At 49.6% G+C, this 18,650-nt stretch overlaps 1 protein-coding gene across 1 annotated transcript in view; it reads left to right on the top strand.

Annotated features, from left to right (window-relative positions):
- SOS1 (SOS Ras/Rac guanine nucleotide exchange factor 1) overlaps positions 1–18,650 on the top strand; it is a 487,602-nt gene that overhangs the window by 446,491 nt on the left and 22,461 nt on the right. The window contains exon 19 of the mRNA XM_063918018.1: positions 8,066–8,182. Within this exon, the coding sequence (XP_063774088.1) occupies positions 8,066–8,182 (117 nt within the window). The remainder of the gene's footprint in view (positions 1–8,065; positions 8,183–18,650) is intronic.

The raw sequence follows: 18,650 nt of genomic DNA, 5'->3' as shown, positions 1-18,650 counted from the left end.
CTGTTCCAAGACTTACCGCGGCTGCGTTTGACGGCATGGCGGTTGAACGCCGGATCCTAGCGGAAAAAGGCATTCCGGATTAAGTTATTCCTACGCTGATAAAGGCTAGGAAGGACGTGACAGCAAAGCATTATCACCGTATATGGCGAAAATATGTGCTTGGTGTGAGGCCAGGAAGGCCCTACAGAAGAATTCCAGCTGGGTCGATTCCTGCACTTTCTACAGTCAGGAGTGACTATGGACCTAAAATTAGGGTCCACACAGGTCCAGATTTCGGCCCTATCCATTTTCTTTAAAAAAGAACTGGCTTCACTGCCTGAGGTTGAGACGTTTGTTAAGGGAGTGCTGCATATTCAGCGCCCTTTTGTGCCACCAGTGGCACTTTGGGATCTTAACGTGGTATTGGGTTTCCTGAAATCCCACTGGTTTGAGCCACTTAAGACTGTGGAGCTAAAGTATCTCACGTGGAAAGTGGTCATGCTGTTGGCCTTAGCTTCGGCTAGGCGTGTGTCAGAATTGGCGGCTTTGTCGTGTAAAAGCCCCTATCTGGTTTTCCAGATGGACAGGGCAGAATTGCGGACTCGTCCGCAATTTCTGCAAAAGGTGGTGTCATCTTTTCATTTGAACCAACCTATTGTGGTGCCTGCGGCTACTTGTGACTTGGAAGATTCCAAGTTGCTTGACGTAGTCCGGGCTTTGAAGAATTATGTACCCAGAACGGCTGGGGTCAGGAAGACTGACTCGCTGTTTATCATGTATGCATCCAACAAAGTGGGTGCTCCTGCTTCAAAGCAAGCTATTGCTCGCTGGATCTGTAACACGATTCAGCAGGCTCATTCTGCGGCTGGATTGCCGCATCCAAAATCAGTGAAAGCCCATTCCACAAGGAAGGTGGGCTCTTCTTGGGCGGCTGCCCGAGGGGTCTCGGCATTACAGCTTTGCCGAGCTGCTACTTGGTCGGGTTCAAACACATTTGCAAAATTCTACAAGTTTGATACCCTGGCTGATGAGGACCTTGTGTTTGCCCATTCGGTGCTGCAGAGTCATCCGCACTCTCCCGCCCGTTTGGGAGCTTTGGTATAATCCCCATGGTCCTTACGGAGTCCCCAGCATCCACTAGGACGTTAGAGAAAATAAGATTTTACTCACCGGTAAATCTATTTCTCGTAGTCCGTAGTGGATGCTGGGCGCCCGTCCCAAGTGCGGACTTCTTCTGCAATACTTGTATATAGTTATTGCTAACTAAGGGTTATTTTATGGTTGCATCAGGTTTATCTGATGCTCTGTTTATGGTTATGTAGCATCGGTTGAGTGATGCTCAGTTGTTGTTCATACTGTTAACTGGGTAAGTTTATCACAAGTTGTACAGTGTGATTGGTGTGGCTGGTATGAGTCTTACCCTGGATTCCAAAACCCTTTTCTTGTAATGTCAGCTCTTCCGGGCACAGTTTCCTTAACTGAGGTCTGGAGGAGGGGCATAGAGGGAGGAGCCAGTGCACACCAGATAGTACTAAATCTTTCTTTAGAGTGCCCAGTCTCCTGCGGAGCCCGCTATTCCCCATGGTCCTTACGGAGTCCCCAGCATCCACTACGGACTACGAGAAATAGATTTACCGGTGAGTAAAATCTTATTATTTCTCTAACGTCCTAGTGGATGCTGGGGACTCCGTAAGGACCATGGGGAATAGACAGGCTCCGCAGGAGACAGGGCACTTTAAGAAAGAATTTGGATACTGGTGTGCTCTGGCTCCTCCCTCCATGTCCCTCCTCCAGACCTCAGTTTGAATCTGTGCCCGGACGAGCTGGGTGCTACTTAGTGAGCTCTCCTGAGCTTGCTAAAAAGAAAGTATTTTGTTAGGTTTTTTTATTTTCAGAGAGATCTGCTGGCAACAGACTCTCTGCTACGTGGGACTGAGGGGAGAGAAGCAGTATTACTCACTGAAGATAGGTCCTGCTTCTTAGGCTACTGGACACCATTAGCTCCAGAGGGATCGTACACAGGATCGCACCCTTTGTCGTCCGATCCCGGAGCCGCGCCGCCGTACCCCTCGCAGAGCCGGAAGACAGAAGCCGGTGACAGAAACAAGAAGACTTCGAAATCGGCGGCAGAAGACTCCAGTCTTCATATGAGGTAGCGCACAGCACTGCAGCTGTGCGCCATTGCTCCCACACTAAACCCACATACTCCGGTCACTGTAGGGTGCAGGGCGCAGGGGGGGGCGCTCTGGGCAGCAATTAGAGACCTCTTGGCAAAAGTGGGCATATATACAGTTGGGCACTGTATATATGCATGGGCCCCCACCATATTTTTACACAGAAACGCGGGACAGAAGCCCGCTGCTGAGGGGGCGGGGCTTCTTCCTCAGCACTCACCAGCGCCATTTTCTCTCCACAGCTCCGTTGAGAGGAAGCTCCTCAGGCTCTCCCCTGCAGAATCACGGTAGAAGAGGGTAAAAAGAGAGGGGGGGCACATAAATTTGGCGCAAAAACAGTATATACAGCAGCTACTGGGTTAACACTAAGTTACTGTGTGATTCCTGGAACATATAGCGCTGGGGTGTGTGCTGGCATACTCTCTCTCTGTCTCTCCAAAAGGCCTTGTGGGGGAACTGTCTTCAAATAGAGCATCCCCTTTGTGTGTGGTGTGTCGGTACGCTTGTGTCGGCATGTTTGACGAGGAAGGCTATGTGGAAACAGAGCAGGAACAAATGAATGTGGGGTCGCCGCCGACGGCGCCGACACCCGATTGTATGGATATGTGGAAGGTTTTAAATAATGTTACTTCCTTGCATAAAAGGTTGGATAAAGCTGAAGCCTTGGGACAGCCGGGGTCTCAGCCCATGCCTGATCCTATGTCGCAGAGGCCGTCAGGGTCTCAGAAGCGCCCACTATCCAAAATTGTTGACACAGATATCGACACGGATTCTGACTCCAGTGTCGATGGCGATGATGCAAAGTTACAGCCTAAAATGGTTAAAGCCATCCGTTACATGATTATAGCAATGAAAGATGTGTTGCACATCACAGAGGAAACCCCAGTCCCTGAAAAGAGGGTTTATATGTATGGGGGAAAAAGACAAGGGGTGACCTTTCCCCCTTCACATGAGTTAAATGAGTTATGTGAAAAGGCTTTGGAATCTCCAGATAGAAAACTGCAGATTTCCAAACGGATGCTTATGGCGTATCCTTTCCCGCCAACGGACAGGTTATGCTGGGAATCCTCCCCTAGGGTAGACAAAGCTTTAACACGCTTATCCAAGAGGGTAGCCCTGCCATCACAGGATACGGCCACCCTAAAAGATGCTGCGGATAGAAAGCAGGAGGGTACCCTGAAGTCCATTTATACAGGACAGGAGATGCCGACTCAAAAAGGCACATGGAGGTTTTACCTTACAAGGGTGAGGAGTTGTTTGGGGAGGGTCTCTCGGACCTGGTCTCCACAGCTACGGCTGGAAAGTCAAATTTTTTGCCATATGTTCACTCACAACCTAAGAAAGCACCGTATTACCAAATGCAGTCCTTTCGATCACAAAAAGGCAAGAAAGTCCGAGGTGCGTCCTTTCTTGCCAGAGGCAGGGGTAGAGGAAAGAAGCTGCACAATACAGCTAGTTCCCAGGAACAGAAGTCCTCCCCGGCTTCCACTAAATCCACCGCATGACGCTGGGGCTCCACAGGCGGAGCTAGGCCCGGTGGGGGCGCGTTTCAGAAATTTCAGCCACAAGTGGGTTCACTCCCAGGTGGATCCCTAGGCTATAGAGATTGTGTCTCAGGGATACAAGCTGGAATTCGAAGAGATGCCGCCTCACCGTTACCTCAAATCGGCCCTGCCAGCTTCCCCCTTAGAGAGGGAAATAGCGTTAGCTGCAATTCACAAATTGTATCTTCAGCAGGTGGTGGTCAAGGTTCCCCTCCTTCAACAAGGAAGGGGTTACTATTCGACCATGTTTGTGGTACCGAAACCGGACGGTTCGGTCAGACCCATATTGAATTTAAAATCCCTGAACATATACCTGAAAAGGTTCAAGTTCAAGATGGAATCGCTCAGAGCGGTCATCGCAAGCCTGGAAGGGGTGGATTTTATGGTGTCTCTGGACATAAAGGATGCTTACCTTCATGTCCCCATTTATCCACCTCATCAGGAGTACCTCAGATTTGTGGTACAGGATTGTCATTACCAATTCCAGACGTTGCTGTTTGGTCTCTCCACGGCACCGAGGATATTTACCAAGGTAATGGCGGAAATGATGGTGCTCCTGCGACGGCAAGGAGTCACAATTATCCCATACTTGGACGATCTCCTCATAAAGGCGAGGTCCGGAGAGCAGTTGCTGATCAGCGTGGCACGCTCTCGGGAAGTGTTACAACAGCACGGCTGGATTCTAAATATTCCAAAGTCACAGTTGATTCCTACGACTCGTCTGCCCTTCCTGGGCATGATTCTGGACACAGGCCAGAAGAGGGTTTATCTCCCGATGGAGAAGGCTCAGGAGCTCATGACACTGGTCAGAGACCTATTAAAACCAAAACAGGTGTCTGTGCATCACTGCACGCGAGTCCTGGGAAAGATGGTGGCATCATACGAGGTCATTCCCTTCGGCAGGTTCCATGCGAGGACCTTTCAATGGGATCTGTTGGACAAGTGGTCCATATGACATCTACAAATGCATCGGCTGATCACCCTATCCCTCAGGGCCAGGGTGTCTCTCCTGTGGTGGCTGCAGAGTGCTCACCTTCTCGAGGGCCGCAGATTCGGCATTCAGGACTGGGTCCTGGTGACCACGGACGCAAGCCTCTGAGGGTGGGGAGCAGTCACACAGGGAAGAAATTTCCAAGGTCTGTGGTCAAGTCAGGAGACTTGCCTTCACATCAACATCCTGGAACTAAGGGCCATATACAACGCCCTACGTCAAGCGGAGACCCTGCTTCGCGACCGGTCGTTGCTGGTTCAGTCAGACAACATCACCGCAGTGGCTCATGTAAACCACCAAGGCGGCACAAGGAGCAGGGTGGCGATGATGGAAGCTACCAGAATTCTTCGCTGGGCGGAGAATCACGTAAGAGCACTGTCAGCAGTGTTCATTCTGGGAGTGGACAACTGGGAAGCAGACTTCCTCAGCAGGCACGACCTCCACCCGGGGGAGTGGGGACTTCATCAAGAAGTCTTCACGCAGATTGCAAGTCGGTGGGAACTGCCACAAGTAGACATGATGGCATCCCGCCTCAACAAAAAGCTACAGAGGTATTGCGCCAGGTCAAGAGACCCTCAGGCGATAGCTGTAGACGCACTAGTGACACCGTGGGTGTTCCAGTCGGTCTATGTATTTCCTCCTCTTCCTCTCATACCCAAGGTGCTGAGAATCATAAGAAGAAGAGTGAGAACAATACTCATTGTTCCGGATTGGCCAAGAAGGACTTGGTATCCAGAGCTGCAAGAAATGCTCACAGAGGACCCATGGCCTCTGCCTCTAAGACATGACTTGTTGCAACAGGGGCCCTGTCTGTTCCAAGACTTACCGCGGCTGCGTTTGACGGCATAACGGTTGAACGCCGGATCCCAGCAGAAAAAGGCATTCCGGATGAGGTTATTCCTACGCTGATAAAGGCTAGGAAGGACGTGACGGCTAAACATTATCACCGTATATGGCGAAAATATGTTGCTTGGTGTGAGGCCAGGAATGCCCCTACGGAGGAATTCCAGCTGGGCCGTTTCCTTCACTTCCTACAGTCGGGAGTGACTTTGGGCCTAAAATTGGGTTCCATTAAGGTCCAGATTTCGTCCCTATCCATTTTCTTTCAAAAAGAACTGGCTTCTCTACCTGAAGTTCAGACGTTTGTTAAGGGAGTGCTGCATATTCAGCCCCCTTTTGTGCCTCCAGTGGCACCTTGGGATCTTAACGTGGTGTTGAGTTTCCTAAAGTCACACTGGTTTGAGCCACTTCAAACCGTGGAGTTAAAATTTCTCACGTGGAAGGTGGTCATGCTATTAGCCTTGGCTTCAGCTAGGCGTGTGTCAGAATTAGCGGCTTTGTCACATAAAAGCCCCTATCTGGTTTTCCATATGGACAGCGCAGAATTGCGGACCCGTCCGCAATTTCTGCCAAAAGTGGTGTCATCTTTTCATATGAACCAACCTATTGTGGTGCCTGTGGCTACTCGTGACTTGGAGGATTCCGAGTTACTAGATGTGGTCAGGGCTTTGAAGGTTTATGTAGCCAGAACGGCTAGAGTCAAGAAAACTGAGTCGCTGTTTATCCTGTATGCACCCAACAAGCTGGGTGCTCCTGCTTCAAAGCAAACTATTGCTCGCTGGATCTGTAACACGATTCAGCAGGCTCATTCTGCGGCTGGATTGCCGCTGCCAAAATCAGTAAAAGCCCATTCCACAAGGAAGGTGGGCTCTTCTTGGGCGGCTGCCCGAGGGGTCTCGGCATTACAGCTTTGCCGAGCAGCTACTTGGTCGGGTTCAAACACTTTTGCAAAGTTCTACAAGTTTGATACCCTGGCTGAGGAGGACCTTGTGTTTGCTCATTCGGTGCTGCAGAGTCATCCGCACTCTCCCGCCCGTTTGGGAGCTTTGGTATAATCCCCTTGGTCCTTACGGAGTCCCCAGCATCCACTAGGACGTTAGAGAAAATAAGATTTTACTTACCGGTAAATCTATTTCTCGTAGCCCGTAGTGGATGCTGGGCGCCCGTCCCAAGTGCGGACTTCTTCTGCAATGCTTGTATATAGTTATTGCTTACATAAGGGTTATGTTATAGTTGCATCAGGGTTGATCTGATGCTCTATTGTTGTTCATACTGTTAACTGGGTAAGTTTATGACAAGTTATACGGTGTAATTGGTGTGGCTGGTATGAGTCTTGCCCTGGATTCCAAAATCCTTTCCTTGTACTGTCAGCTCTTCCGGGCACAGTTTCTTTAACTGAGATCAGATCTGGAGGAGGGACATAGAGGGAGGAGCCAGAGCACACCAGTATCCAAATTCTTTCTTAAAGTGCCCTGTCTCCTGCGGAGCCCGTCTATTCCCCATGGTCCTTACGGAGTCCCCAGCATCCACTACGGACTACGAGAAATAGATTTACCGGTAAGTAAAATCTTATTTTATATATATATATATATATATATATATATATATATATAATCCAGCAGTTTTGACCGACACTCCATAAAACAGTAACAGATAGTACCTGGGTGCCCCCTCCGAACCTCTAGGGCACAATGTACAGCAACACAATTTTTGAGAGGCACTCCTCTGCTTTGTAAATAATTTCCACAGCTACAACTGCATGCTTTCAACGTTTTAGGTGCACTTTATTAGCACCTTTCGTCAGGATGACAGTGAGATGGCCGGCGTAGAGGCGAGCACAGCGAAGCGCCTTATGGGCTCACTGCGCTCGCCTATTCCCACTTTATGGGTATCATGGACACCCACGAGTGGGAATAGTCCCTGTTGGTCAGCATTCCAACTGGTGGGATTCTCAGCAGGCGGGATGTAGTGGTCGCCACGCTGCGGGCTCGGCGAGCTAAGCTCGCCACAGGTTCTGTTCTCCTACTATGGGTGTTGTGAACACCCATAGAGGGGGAAACACCTACCTTGCCAGTATACCGGCGGCGGTATGGTAAACCAGTCGGTATCCCAGCGTCGGTATTGTGACAGGCAGGATCCAGACGAGCGGTCTGCCGACCGCATACTGTAATGACTTACCGGGGGGGGGGGGGGGGCAGAGATACCAGTGTACCGGGCCCCAAGATTTCTGTTGCCGGCCCTCGCTGTGTATAGTGGCTAAAACCATCTAAAGTCCCGGTTAGGGCACCTAAACCATGGACTTTGGGTGCCTGAACCATGTTCTTTTCGCACATGTCTTCTCGCCACCTCAGGAGTCGGCGAGAAGAAATGTTGAATCGCCCCCATGGACAGAAATCGTGGTTTGTTGGCTCACTTCCATATTCCATAGTGTAGATCAATTGTGAATATAGGTTCCATGTCTTTAATGCATGTTTATTTTTTTCTGTCGGTCATATTTTAATCCTACAAAATGACCTAAATGATTGAATTTATTTCAGAAATTTTTTGAGAATCTGAATCCAATGGGGAATGTTGCAGAAAAGGAATTTGAGGATTATTTGTTTAAGAAGTCATTAGAAATTGAGCCACGGAATGCTAAGACTTTGCCAAGATTTGTAAGTAACTCATAAGTATTGATACAACATGTTTCTAACCTACTGTTTACACGTGAGCTGGATATTTTATCCAATTCGTATCAACTGAGTATGTAAAGATAGCCTGGGATTTACAATCACTCGCCCCTTAACCTGTACCCGATATGCTTCTCATGCAGTCATTATTATTGTTACTTTGTTGATACAATATTGCATTATGTAAAACCTTTTCAGATAAACTGAATTTGTGTTGAGCCATATAACAAAACAATGGATTTTTGTCTTATGTGTAAAATACTTTTCCTCGAGGGGATACAGGCATTAAACCGCGGTATAGGTGGTAAGATGAACCAGGCACCAAACAGTTAAACTCTTCTCAGAACAGCCCAGGCTCCCTCCCCTGCTATGCCCCACCCACAGCCCCAAGCCACCATTTAGGTCATTGGGTGTAGTATGTTATGCCGGCGGTGGGGATCCCGACCGCCGCCAGCGGGAGCAAGCGCAAATGAGCCCCTTGCGGGATCGCCGGCACTCTACGCGACACGCTATTTAGTCTCCCTCCAGGGGGTCCGTGGACCCCTAAAAGGGAGAATAGTTGTCGGGGGGTCGGGATTCCGGCGCCGGTATACTGAGCAACAGGATCCCAACAGCCGTAATACTGATTACCACCCAAGTCAACAAGCCCAAGTAAAGGAGCAAGAAGGAAGAAACGTCAAACACTCAGTACAAACATACACAGAGGACAAAAACATGTGAATGAACAACAACAATATAATCAAGCCCCACATATCAGGTGCATCAGGGTGGGCACCCTGTGTCCCCCATGGACTGAAAGAAAAGGATTTTACAGGTAAGACAAAAAACCCTTTTCTCTTATGTCCTAGAGGATGCTGGGGTCCACATTAGTACCATGGGGTATAGACGGGTCCACCAGGAGCCATTGGCACTTTAAGAGTTTGAGAGTGTGGGCTGACTCCTCCCTCTATGCCCCTACTGCCAGACTCAGTTTAGAAAATGTGCCCGGAGGAGACAGTCACAGCTAGGGGAGTTTCTCTGGTTTTATTATTTTATTAGAGTATAGGCACAGGGAGGCTGCTGGCAATAGCCTCCCTGCTTCGTGGGACTAAGGGGGGGGGGGGGGGGGGGAGTAGTGTCTGCCCTGAGGGGTCTGAGCCACTATCTCCGCTGACAGGACACTGAGGGGGTAATTCCAAGTTGATCACAGCAGGAATTTTGGTAGCAATTGGACAAAATCATGTGCACTGCAGGGGAGACAGTTTTAACATGTGCAGAGAGAGTTAGATTTAAGTGGGGTGTGTTCAATCTGCAATCTAATTTGCAGTGTAAAAATAAAGCAGCCAGTATTTACCCTGCACAGAAACAAAATAACCCACCCAAATCTAACTCTCTCTGCACATGTTATATCTGCCTCCCCTGCAGTGCACATGGTTTTGCCCAACTGCTAAAAAAAATTCCTTCTGCGATCAACTTGGAATTACCCCCTGAGCTCCTGAGGGGAATGATCGTTGAAAAGGCTTACTTCACGGATAATAAGAAAGCCTTGGTAACCTTCCCAGCGTCTAAAGAATTAAACGCTATATTTGAAAAATTCTGGGAAAACCCGGAGAAAAAAATTCCAGATCCCAAGAAAGGTTCTGATTGCTTTTCCCTTCCCTGAGGAGGATAGAAAGAAATGGGGAAAAACACCCATAGTTGACGCATCTGTTTCCAGATTGTCAAAGAAGGTGGTTTTACCTGTCCCGGGATCTACCGAGTTAAAAGAACCGGCAGATCGCAAAATTGACATTACGCTCAAATCCATATACACGCCTTCAGGGGCGATACTGCGACCTACTATTGCCTGTGCATGGATTTCTAAAGCTATTGTAAGGTGGTCAGGCGCATTGCTTGAGGACTTGGATAAAAGTGACGTTGAATTGTTTTTACGTAACATACAGGATTCTGCAGGATTTATGGTGGAATCCATGAAAGACCTGGGTTCGATGACTTCAGGGATATCTTCCATGTCTGTCTCGGCTCGCAGGGGACTCTGGCTACGCCAATGGTCTACCACCCAGGAGAGGGGTGGAGAACCTACCCTACACAGGTCAGGCTCTCTTTGGGGAGGCGTTGGATGCGTGGATTTCCACGGCAACCGCGGGTAAGTCACCTTTTCCTCCCTCAGCCTCGCCAGCTACGAAGAAACCTTTTTCTTCATCTACATCGCAGTCCTTTCGGACGGCTAATACAAAGAGGACCAAGCCTTCTCACACCTTCTTTAGAGGAGGTTGGGCAAAGTCCAAAAAACCTGCTACTGCAGGTTCCCAAGAACAGAAGCCTGCTTCTGGTACATCAAAATCTCAGCATGACGGTGGACCGCACAGGCTGGAGGAGGGGCCGGTTGGGGCGAGGCTCAGACGTTTCAGTCACGTCTGGGTGTCGTCCGGTCTGGATCCCTGGGTACAGGATATTGTTTCCCAGGGATACAGACTGGAGTTTCAAGAACTCCCGCCTCACCGTTTCTTCAAATCAGGCTTGCCAGCTTTATTGGCGGATAGGGCTGTCCTACAGGAAGCCATCCAAAAATTGGAAGTGTCACAGGTCATTGTCCCAGTTCCACCTCATATGCAAAACAAAGGTTATTATTCGAACCTTTTCGTGGTACCGAAACCGGATGGTTCGGTCAGGCCAATTTTGAACTTGAAATCGCTAAACCCCTTTCTGAGGGAGTTCAAATTCAAAATGGAGTCTCTGAGAGTGGTGGTCTCAGGTCTGGAGGAGGGGGAGTTACTGGTATCCCTGGATATTAAGGATGGGTACCTCCACGTTCCGATTTGTCCGCCGCATCAGTCACTTTCAGTTCCAGGCACTACCATTCGGCCTCTCCACAGCACCTAGGGTATTCACCAAGGTGATGGCAGTGAGATGATGGTTCTCCTCCGCAGGCAGGGGGTGAACATAATCCCATATCTGGAGGATCTGCTAATAAAGGCATCGTCCAGGGAGATGTTGTTGTAGTCCATTGTTCTCATGACTTATCTGCTCAAAGAACGCGGTTGGATACTGAACCTTCCAAAATCACATTTGGAGCCGACAAGGAGATTGTCTTTTCTGGGAATGATGCTCGACACGGAAGTACAGAGGGTGTTTCTACCAGAGGAGAAAGCATTGGTGATTCAAACAATGGTCCGGGATGTCCTGAAGCCCACCCGGGTATCAGTTCATCAGTGCATTCGCCTTCTGGGGAAGATGGTTGCCTCTTATGAGTCTCTACAGTACGGAAGGTTTCATGCTCGATCCTTCCAACTGGATCTCCTGGACAAATGGTCGGGTTCTCATCTCCTCATGCACCAGCGAATACGTCTGTCGCCGAAAGCAAGGATTTCACTCCTATGTTGCCTGCAATTACCTCACCTTCTGGAGGGCTGTAGGTTCGGAATTCAGGATTGGATCCTCTTAACCACGGATGCAACTATCAGGGGCTGGGGCGCTGTCACTCGGGGTAACCTTCCAAGGAAGTTGGTCAAGCCTGGAATCCAGTCTTGGAACTAAGAGCCGTCTACAACGGTCTTCTCCAAGCGGCTCATCTTCTGCGCGATCGAGCCATTCAAGTACAGTCGGACAATATAACAACGGTGGCCTACATAAACCGACAGGGCGGAACGTAGAGAAGTGCTGCAATGTCAGAGGTAACAAGAATCCTCCTATGGGCAGAAAAACACACGTTGGCATTGTCAGCAATCTTCATTCCGGGTGTAGACAACTGGGAAGCGGACTTCCTCAGCAGACACGATCTCCATCCAGGAGAGTGGGGCCTCCATCCGGAGGTGTTCACGGAGGTGACGGATCTTTGGGGTGTACCTCAAATAGACATGATGGCCTCCCATCTCAACAAGAAGCTTCGGAGGTATTGTTCCAGGTCAAGGTGTCTCCGTGGGTGTTCAAGTCGGTGTACGTGTTTCCTCCACTTCCACTCAATCCAAGAGTTCGAAAACTCATAAGGAGAACAAGAGTTCAGGCAATCCTCATTGCTCCGGACTGGCCAAGAAGGGCTTGGGACGCGGGTCTTCTGCTGGAAGATCCGCGGCCTCTTCCTCTTCGGGAGGACCTACTGCAACAGGGGCCGTTAGCTTATCAAGACTTACCACGGCTACGTTTGACGGCATGGAGGTTTAACGGCACATAGCTCGGAAAGGCATTCCGAATAAGGTTTTTCCTACCCTGATACAGTCTAAACATTACCATCGCATTTGTAAAAAGTATGTCTCTTGGTGTGAATCCAAGAAGTTTCCTACGGTGGAGTTTCAACTGGGACGGTTTCTCCTCTTCCTGCAAGCAGGTGTGGATATGGGCCTGAGGTTGGGATCCGTAAAGGTCCAGATTTCGGCCCTATCCATTTCTCTCTAACGTCCTAGAGGATGCTGGGACTCCGTAAGGACCATGGGGAATAGACGGGCTCCGCAGGAGACATGGGCACTTTAAGAAAGACTTTAGACTCTGGGTGTGCACTGGCTCCTCCCTCTATGCCCCTCCTCCAGACCTCAGTTTTAGACTGTGCCCAGAAGAGATAGGTGCACTGCAGGGAGCTCTCCTGAGTTTCCTGCTAAGAAAGCATATTTGTTAGGTTTTTTCTTATTTTCAGGGAGCACTGCTGGCAACAGACTTCCTGCATCGAGGGACTGAGGAGAGAGGAGCAGACCTACTTAAATGATAGGCTCTGCTTCTCGGCTACTGGACACCAATAGCTCCAGAGGGAGTGGAACACAGGTTCGTCCTGGGCGTTCATCCCAGAGCCGCGCCGCCGTTCTCCTCACAGAGCCCGAAGAAAGAAGATTCTGAGGCGGCAGAAGCCTTTCGGGTGCTTCACTGAGGTAACGCACAGCACGGCAGCTGTGCGCCATTGCTCCCATACACCTCACACACTCCGGTCACTGTAAGGGTGCAGGGCGCAGGAGGGCCCTGTGCAGCAGTAAACCTCTTGTATGGCAAATTGACCTATATACATGTACAGGTGGGCACTGTACATGTATATAAAAGAGCCCCCGCCATGTTTTACAAAGTTTGAGCGGGACAGAAGCCCGCCGCCGAGGGGGCGGGGCTTCTCCCTCAGCACTCACCAGCGCCATTTTCTCTCCACAGCACCGCTGAGAGGAAGCTCCCCGGACTCTCCCCTGCTTGACACACGGTGAAAGAGGGTTTTAAAGTAGAGGGGGGGCAAATAATTGGCGATTATACATTACAGCAGCGCTACTGGGTAAACATTCTGTGTTTTTCTCCTGGGTCAAATAGCGCTGGGGTGTGTGCTGGCATACTCTCTTTCTGTCTCTCCAAAGGGCCTAAGGGGGAACCTGTCTTCAGAAAAGAGTTTCCCTGTGTGTGTGAAGTGTGTCGGTACGTGTGTGTCGACATGTTTGACGATGAAGGCTCGCCTAAGGAGGAGGGGGAGGGCATGAATGTCAGGTTGCCGCCGGCAACGCCGACACCGGACTGGATGGATATGTGGAATGTCTTGAATGCTAATGTAAATTTATTGCATAAGAGATTGGACAAGACTGAGGCTAGGGATCAGTCAGGTAGTCAGACCATGCCTGTCCCAGTGGCACAGGGACCTTCTGGGTCTCAGAAACGCACATTATTCCAGATCACTGACACAGATACCGACACGGATTCAGATTCCAGTGTCGACTATGAGGATGCAAAATTACAGCCAAAAGTGGCTAAAGGTATTCGTTACATGATCATTGCTATTAAAGAGGTTTTGCATATTACTGAGGAACCCCCTGTCCCTGACACGAGGGTACACATGTATAAAGAGAAAAAGCCTGAGATCACCTTTCCGTCCTCATTTGAGCTAAGCGAATTGTGCGAAAAGGCTTGGGAATCTCCAGAAAGGAGACTACAAGTTCCCAAAAGGATTCTTATGGCGTATCCCTTCCCACAAAAGGACAGGATACAATGGGAATCTTCGCCTAAAGTAGACAAGGCGTTGACACGCTTATCCAAGAAGGTGGCACTGCCTTCCCTGGATACTGCTACCCTCAAGGATCCTGCGGATCGTAAGCAAGAAGTTACCATGAAGTACATTTACACACATTCTGGTACTATTGTTAGGCCGGCTATGGCATCGGCCTGGGTTTGTAGTGCTGTCGCAGCATGGACAGATTCCTTATCTACGGAGATTGAGACCCTGGATAAGGATACCATTCTAATGACCCTAGAGCATATCAAGGATGCAGCGTTATATATGAGGGATGCTTAAAGAGACATTTGTTTACTAAGCTCCAGAATAAATGCTATGTCTGTTTCTGCTAGGCAACTCTTGTGGACCCGACAGTGGACGGGGGATGCCGACTCAAAACGGCATATGGAGTCGTTGCCTTACAAGGGGGAGGAGTTGTTTGGAGAAGGCCTCTCGGACCTTGTCTATACTGCTACGGCCGGTAAATCAAATTTTTTACCTTATGTTCCCCCGCAACATACTAAGAAGGCACCTCATTACCAAATGCAGTCCTTTCGTTCAAATAAAAGCAAAAAGGTATGGGGATCGTCCTTTCTTGCCAGAGGTAAAGGCAAGGGAAAAAAGCTGCACACAGCTAGTTCCCAGGAGCAGAAGTCCTCCCCTACGTCTGCAAAATCCACCGCATGACGCTGGGGCTTCCCTGGGGGGGTCAGCTCAAGTGGGGGCACGTCTTCGATTTTTCAGCCACGTCTGGGTTCACTCACAGGTGGATCCCTGGGCAATAGAGATTGTTTCTCAGGGATACAGGCTGGAATTCGAAGATATGCCTCCTCGCCGGTTTTTCAAATCGGCTCTCCCAGCTTCTCCCTCAGAAAGGGAGTTAGTGTTAACTGCAATTCAAAAATTGTATCTGCAACAGGTGATAGTCAAGGTTCCTCTTCTCCAGCAAGGGAAGGGGTATTACTCAACCCTGTTTGTGGTCCCGAAACCGGACGGTTCGGTCAGACCCATTTTGAATCTGAAATCCCTGAACCTGTACTTGAAAAAGTTCAAGTTCAAGATGGAAGCCAGCCTGGAGGGGGGGGGGATTGGATGGTTTCCCTGGACATAAAGGATGCTTACCTTCATGTTCCGATTTTTCTTCCTCACCAGGCGTTCCTGAGATTTGCGGTACAGGACTGTCATTACCAATTTCAGACGTTGCCGTTTGGGCTTTCCACGGCCCCGAGAATTTTCACGAAGGTGATGGCGGAAATGATGGTGCTCCTGCGCAGGCTGGGTGTCACAATTATCCCATACTTGGACGATCTCCTCATAAAGGCGAGATCTCGAGAGAAGTTACTGGACAGCGTGTCACTGGCTGTGAGGACGTTGCAACAGCACGGCTTGATTCTCAATATTCCGAAGTCGCAGCTGGTTCCTACAATGCGTCTGACCTTTTTGGGCCTGATTCTGGACACAGACCAGAAAAAGGTTTTTCTTCCGATGGAAAAGGCTCAGGAGCTCATCGCTCTGGTCAGGAACCTATTAAAGCCAAAAAAGGTTTCAGTGCTTCACTGCACACGTGTCCTGGGGAAGATGGTGGCTTTGTATGAGGCCATCCCCTTCGGCAGGTTCCATGCGAGGACTTTTCAATGGGACCTGCTGGACAAATGGTCCGGATCTCATTTACAAATGCATCGAAGGATCACCCTGTCTCCCAGAGCCAGGATATCTCTCCTGTGGTGGCTGCACAGTGCTCACCTCCTAGAAGGCCGCAGGTTCGGCATTCAGGACTGGATCCTGATGACCACGGACGCAAGCCTCCGAGGTTGGGGAGCAGTCGCACTGGGAAGAAATTTCCAAGGTCTCTGGTCAAGTCTAGAGACTTGTCTCCACATCAACGTACTGGAGTTGAGGGCCATATACAACGGCCTACGTCAAGCGGAGGCATTACTTCGGGGCAAACCGGTTCTGATTCAGTCGGACAATGTCACAGCAGTGGCTCATGTAAACCGCCAAGGCGGCACAAGGAGCAGAGTGGCCATGGCAGAAGCAACCAGGATTCTTCGCTGGGCGGAGAATCATGTAAGCGCACTGTCGGCAGTGTTCATCCCGGGGGTGGACAACTGGGAAGCGGACTTCCTCAGCAGACACGACCTGCGTCCGGGAGAGTGGGGACTTCATCAGGAAGTCTTCGCACAGATCGCGGGTCGGTGGGGACTGCCTCAGATAGACATGATGGCGTCCCGTCTCAACAAAAAGCTGAAGCGATATTGCGCCAGATCAAGAGATCCTCAGGCGGTAGCTGTAGACGCTCTGGTGACACCATGGGTGTTCAGATCAGTCTATGTGTTCCCTCCTTTGCCTCTCATACCCAAGGTGTTGAGAATAATAAAACAAAGAAGAGTGAGAACAACCCTCATTGTTCCAGATTGGCCACGAAGGACTTGGTATCCAGATCTGCAAGAGTTGCTCACAGACGATCCGTGGCCTCTTCCTCTAAGGCAGGGCCTGCTGCAACAGGGGCCCTGTCTGTTCCAAGACTTACCGCGGCTGCGTTTGACGGCATGGCGGTTGAACGCCGGATCCTAGCGGAAAAAGGTATTCCGGAGGAGGTCATTCCTACCCTGATTAAGGCTAGGAAGGAAGTGACAGCAAAACATTATCACCGCATATGGCGAAAATATGTTTCTTGGTGTGAGGCCAGGACTGCTCCTACGGAGGAGTTCCATTTGGGCCGTCGACTTCACTTCCTTCAAACAGGAGTGAATTTTAGGAATTTTAGGATCCATATAGGTTCAAATTTCGGCCTTGTCCATTTTCTTTCAAAAAGAATTGGCTTCTCTTCCTGAAGTACAGACATTTGTGAAGGGAGTGCTGCATATTCAGCCTCCTTTTGTACCTCCGGTGGCGCCTTGGGATCTTAACGTGGTATTAAGTTTCCTCAAGTCACCTTGGTTTGAACCACTCAAAACAGTGGAGTTGAAATATCTCACTTGGAAGGTGGTCATGTTGTTGGCCTTAGCTTCTGCAAGGCGTGTTTCGGAATTAGCGGCTTTGTCATATAAAAGTCCCTATCTGGTTTTTCACGTGGATAGGGCAGAATTGAGGACTCGTCCTCAATTCCTGCCTAAAGTGGTCTCATCTTTTCATATGAACCAACCTATTGTCGTGCCTGTGGCTACGCGTGATTTGGAGGATTCCGGGTCACTTGATGTGGTCAGGGCTTTGAAGATTTATGTGGCCAGAACAGCTAGGGTCAGGAAGACAGAGGCGCTGTTTATTCTGTATGCAGCCAATAAGGTTGGCGCACCGGCTTCAAAGCAGACTATTGCTCGCTGGATCTGTAACACGATTCAGCAAGCACATTCTTCGGCAGGATTGCCATTGCCAAAATCGGTTAAGGCCCATTCCACTAGGAAGGTGGGCTCTTCTTGGGCGGCTGCCCGAGGGGTCTCGGCATTACAGTTGTGCCGAGCAGCTACTTGGTCGGGATCAAACACCTTTGCAAAGTTCTATAAGTTTGATACCCTAGCGGAGGAGGACCTCCGGTTTGCTCAATCGGTGCTGCAGAGTCATCCGCACTCTCCCGCCCGTTTGGGAGCTTTGGTATAATCCCCATGGTCCTTACGGAGTCCCAGCATCCTCTAGGATGTTAGAGAAAATAAGATTTTACACTTACCGGTAAATCTATTTCTCGTAGTCCGTAGAGGATGCTGGGCGCCCGTCCCAAGTGCGGAATTCTTCTGCAAGACTTGTATATAGTTATTGCTTACATAAGGGTTTTCTTATAGTTCATCGGTTTGGACCGGGACTATGTTGTTTGTTCATACTGTTAACTGGGTAGTTTATCACAAGTTAGACGGTGTGATTGGTGTGGCTGGTATGAATCTTGCCCTTGGATTAACAAAAATCCTTTCCTCGTACTGTCCATCTCCTCTGGGCACAGTTTCTCTAACTGAGGTCTGGAGGAGGGGCATAGAGGGAGGAGCCAGTGCACACCCAGAGTCTAAAGTCTTTCTTAAAGTGCCCATGACTCCTGCGGAGCCCGTCTATTCCCCATGGTCCCTACAGAGTCCCAGCATCCTCTACGGACTACGAGAAATAGATTAACCGGTAAGTGTAAAATCTTATTTTTTCCAGAAACAGCTAGCTTCCCTCCCTGAGGTTCAGACTTTCTTGAAAGGGGTCTTGCACATCCAGCCTCCCTTTGTGCCACCTACGGCACCCTGGGATCTTAACGTGGTGTTGCAGTTCCTCCAATCGGCTTGGTTCGAGCCTCTACAGGAGGTTGAGGTCAAGTTTCTCACATGGAAGGCTGTCACTTTGTTGGCCTTAGCTTCTGCTAGACAGGTGTCGGAGTTGGGGGCTTTGTCATGTAAGAGCCCCTACTTGATCTTACATGAAGATAGAGCTGAGCTCAGGACGCGTCAGCAGTTTCTTCCAAAGGTTGTGTCTGCTTTTCATATCAACCAACCTATTGTGGTGCCAGTGGCTGCTGACTACTCAATTACATCTAAGTTCTTGGATGTTGTAAGGGCTTTGAAA

This window comes from Pseudophryne corroboree, chromosome 4, assembly GCF_028390025.1.
Source record: "Pseudophryne corroboree isolate aPseCor3 chromosome 4, aPseCor3.hap2, whole genome shotgun sequence".
NCBI classification, from domain to species: Eukaryota; Metazoa; Chordata; class Amphibia; order Anura; family Myobatrachidae; genus Pseudophryne; species Pseudophryne corroboree.
The sequence above is the reverse complement of the archived record's forward strand: the minus strand, read 5'-3'. Positions and strand labels throughout refer to the sequence as shown.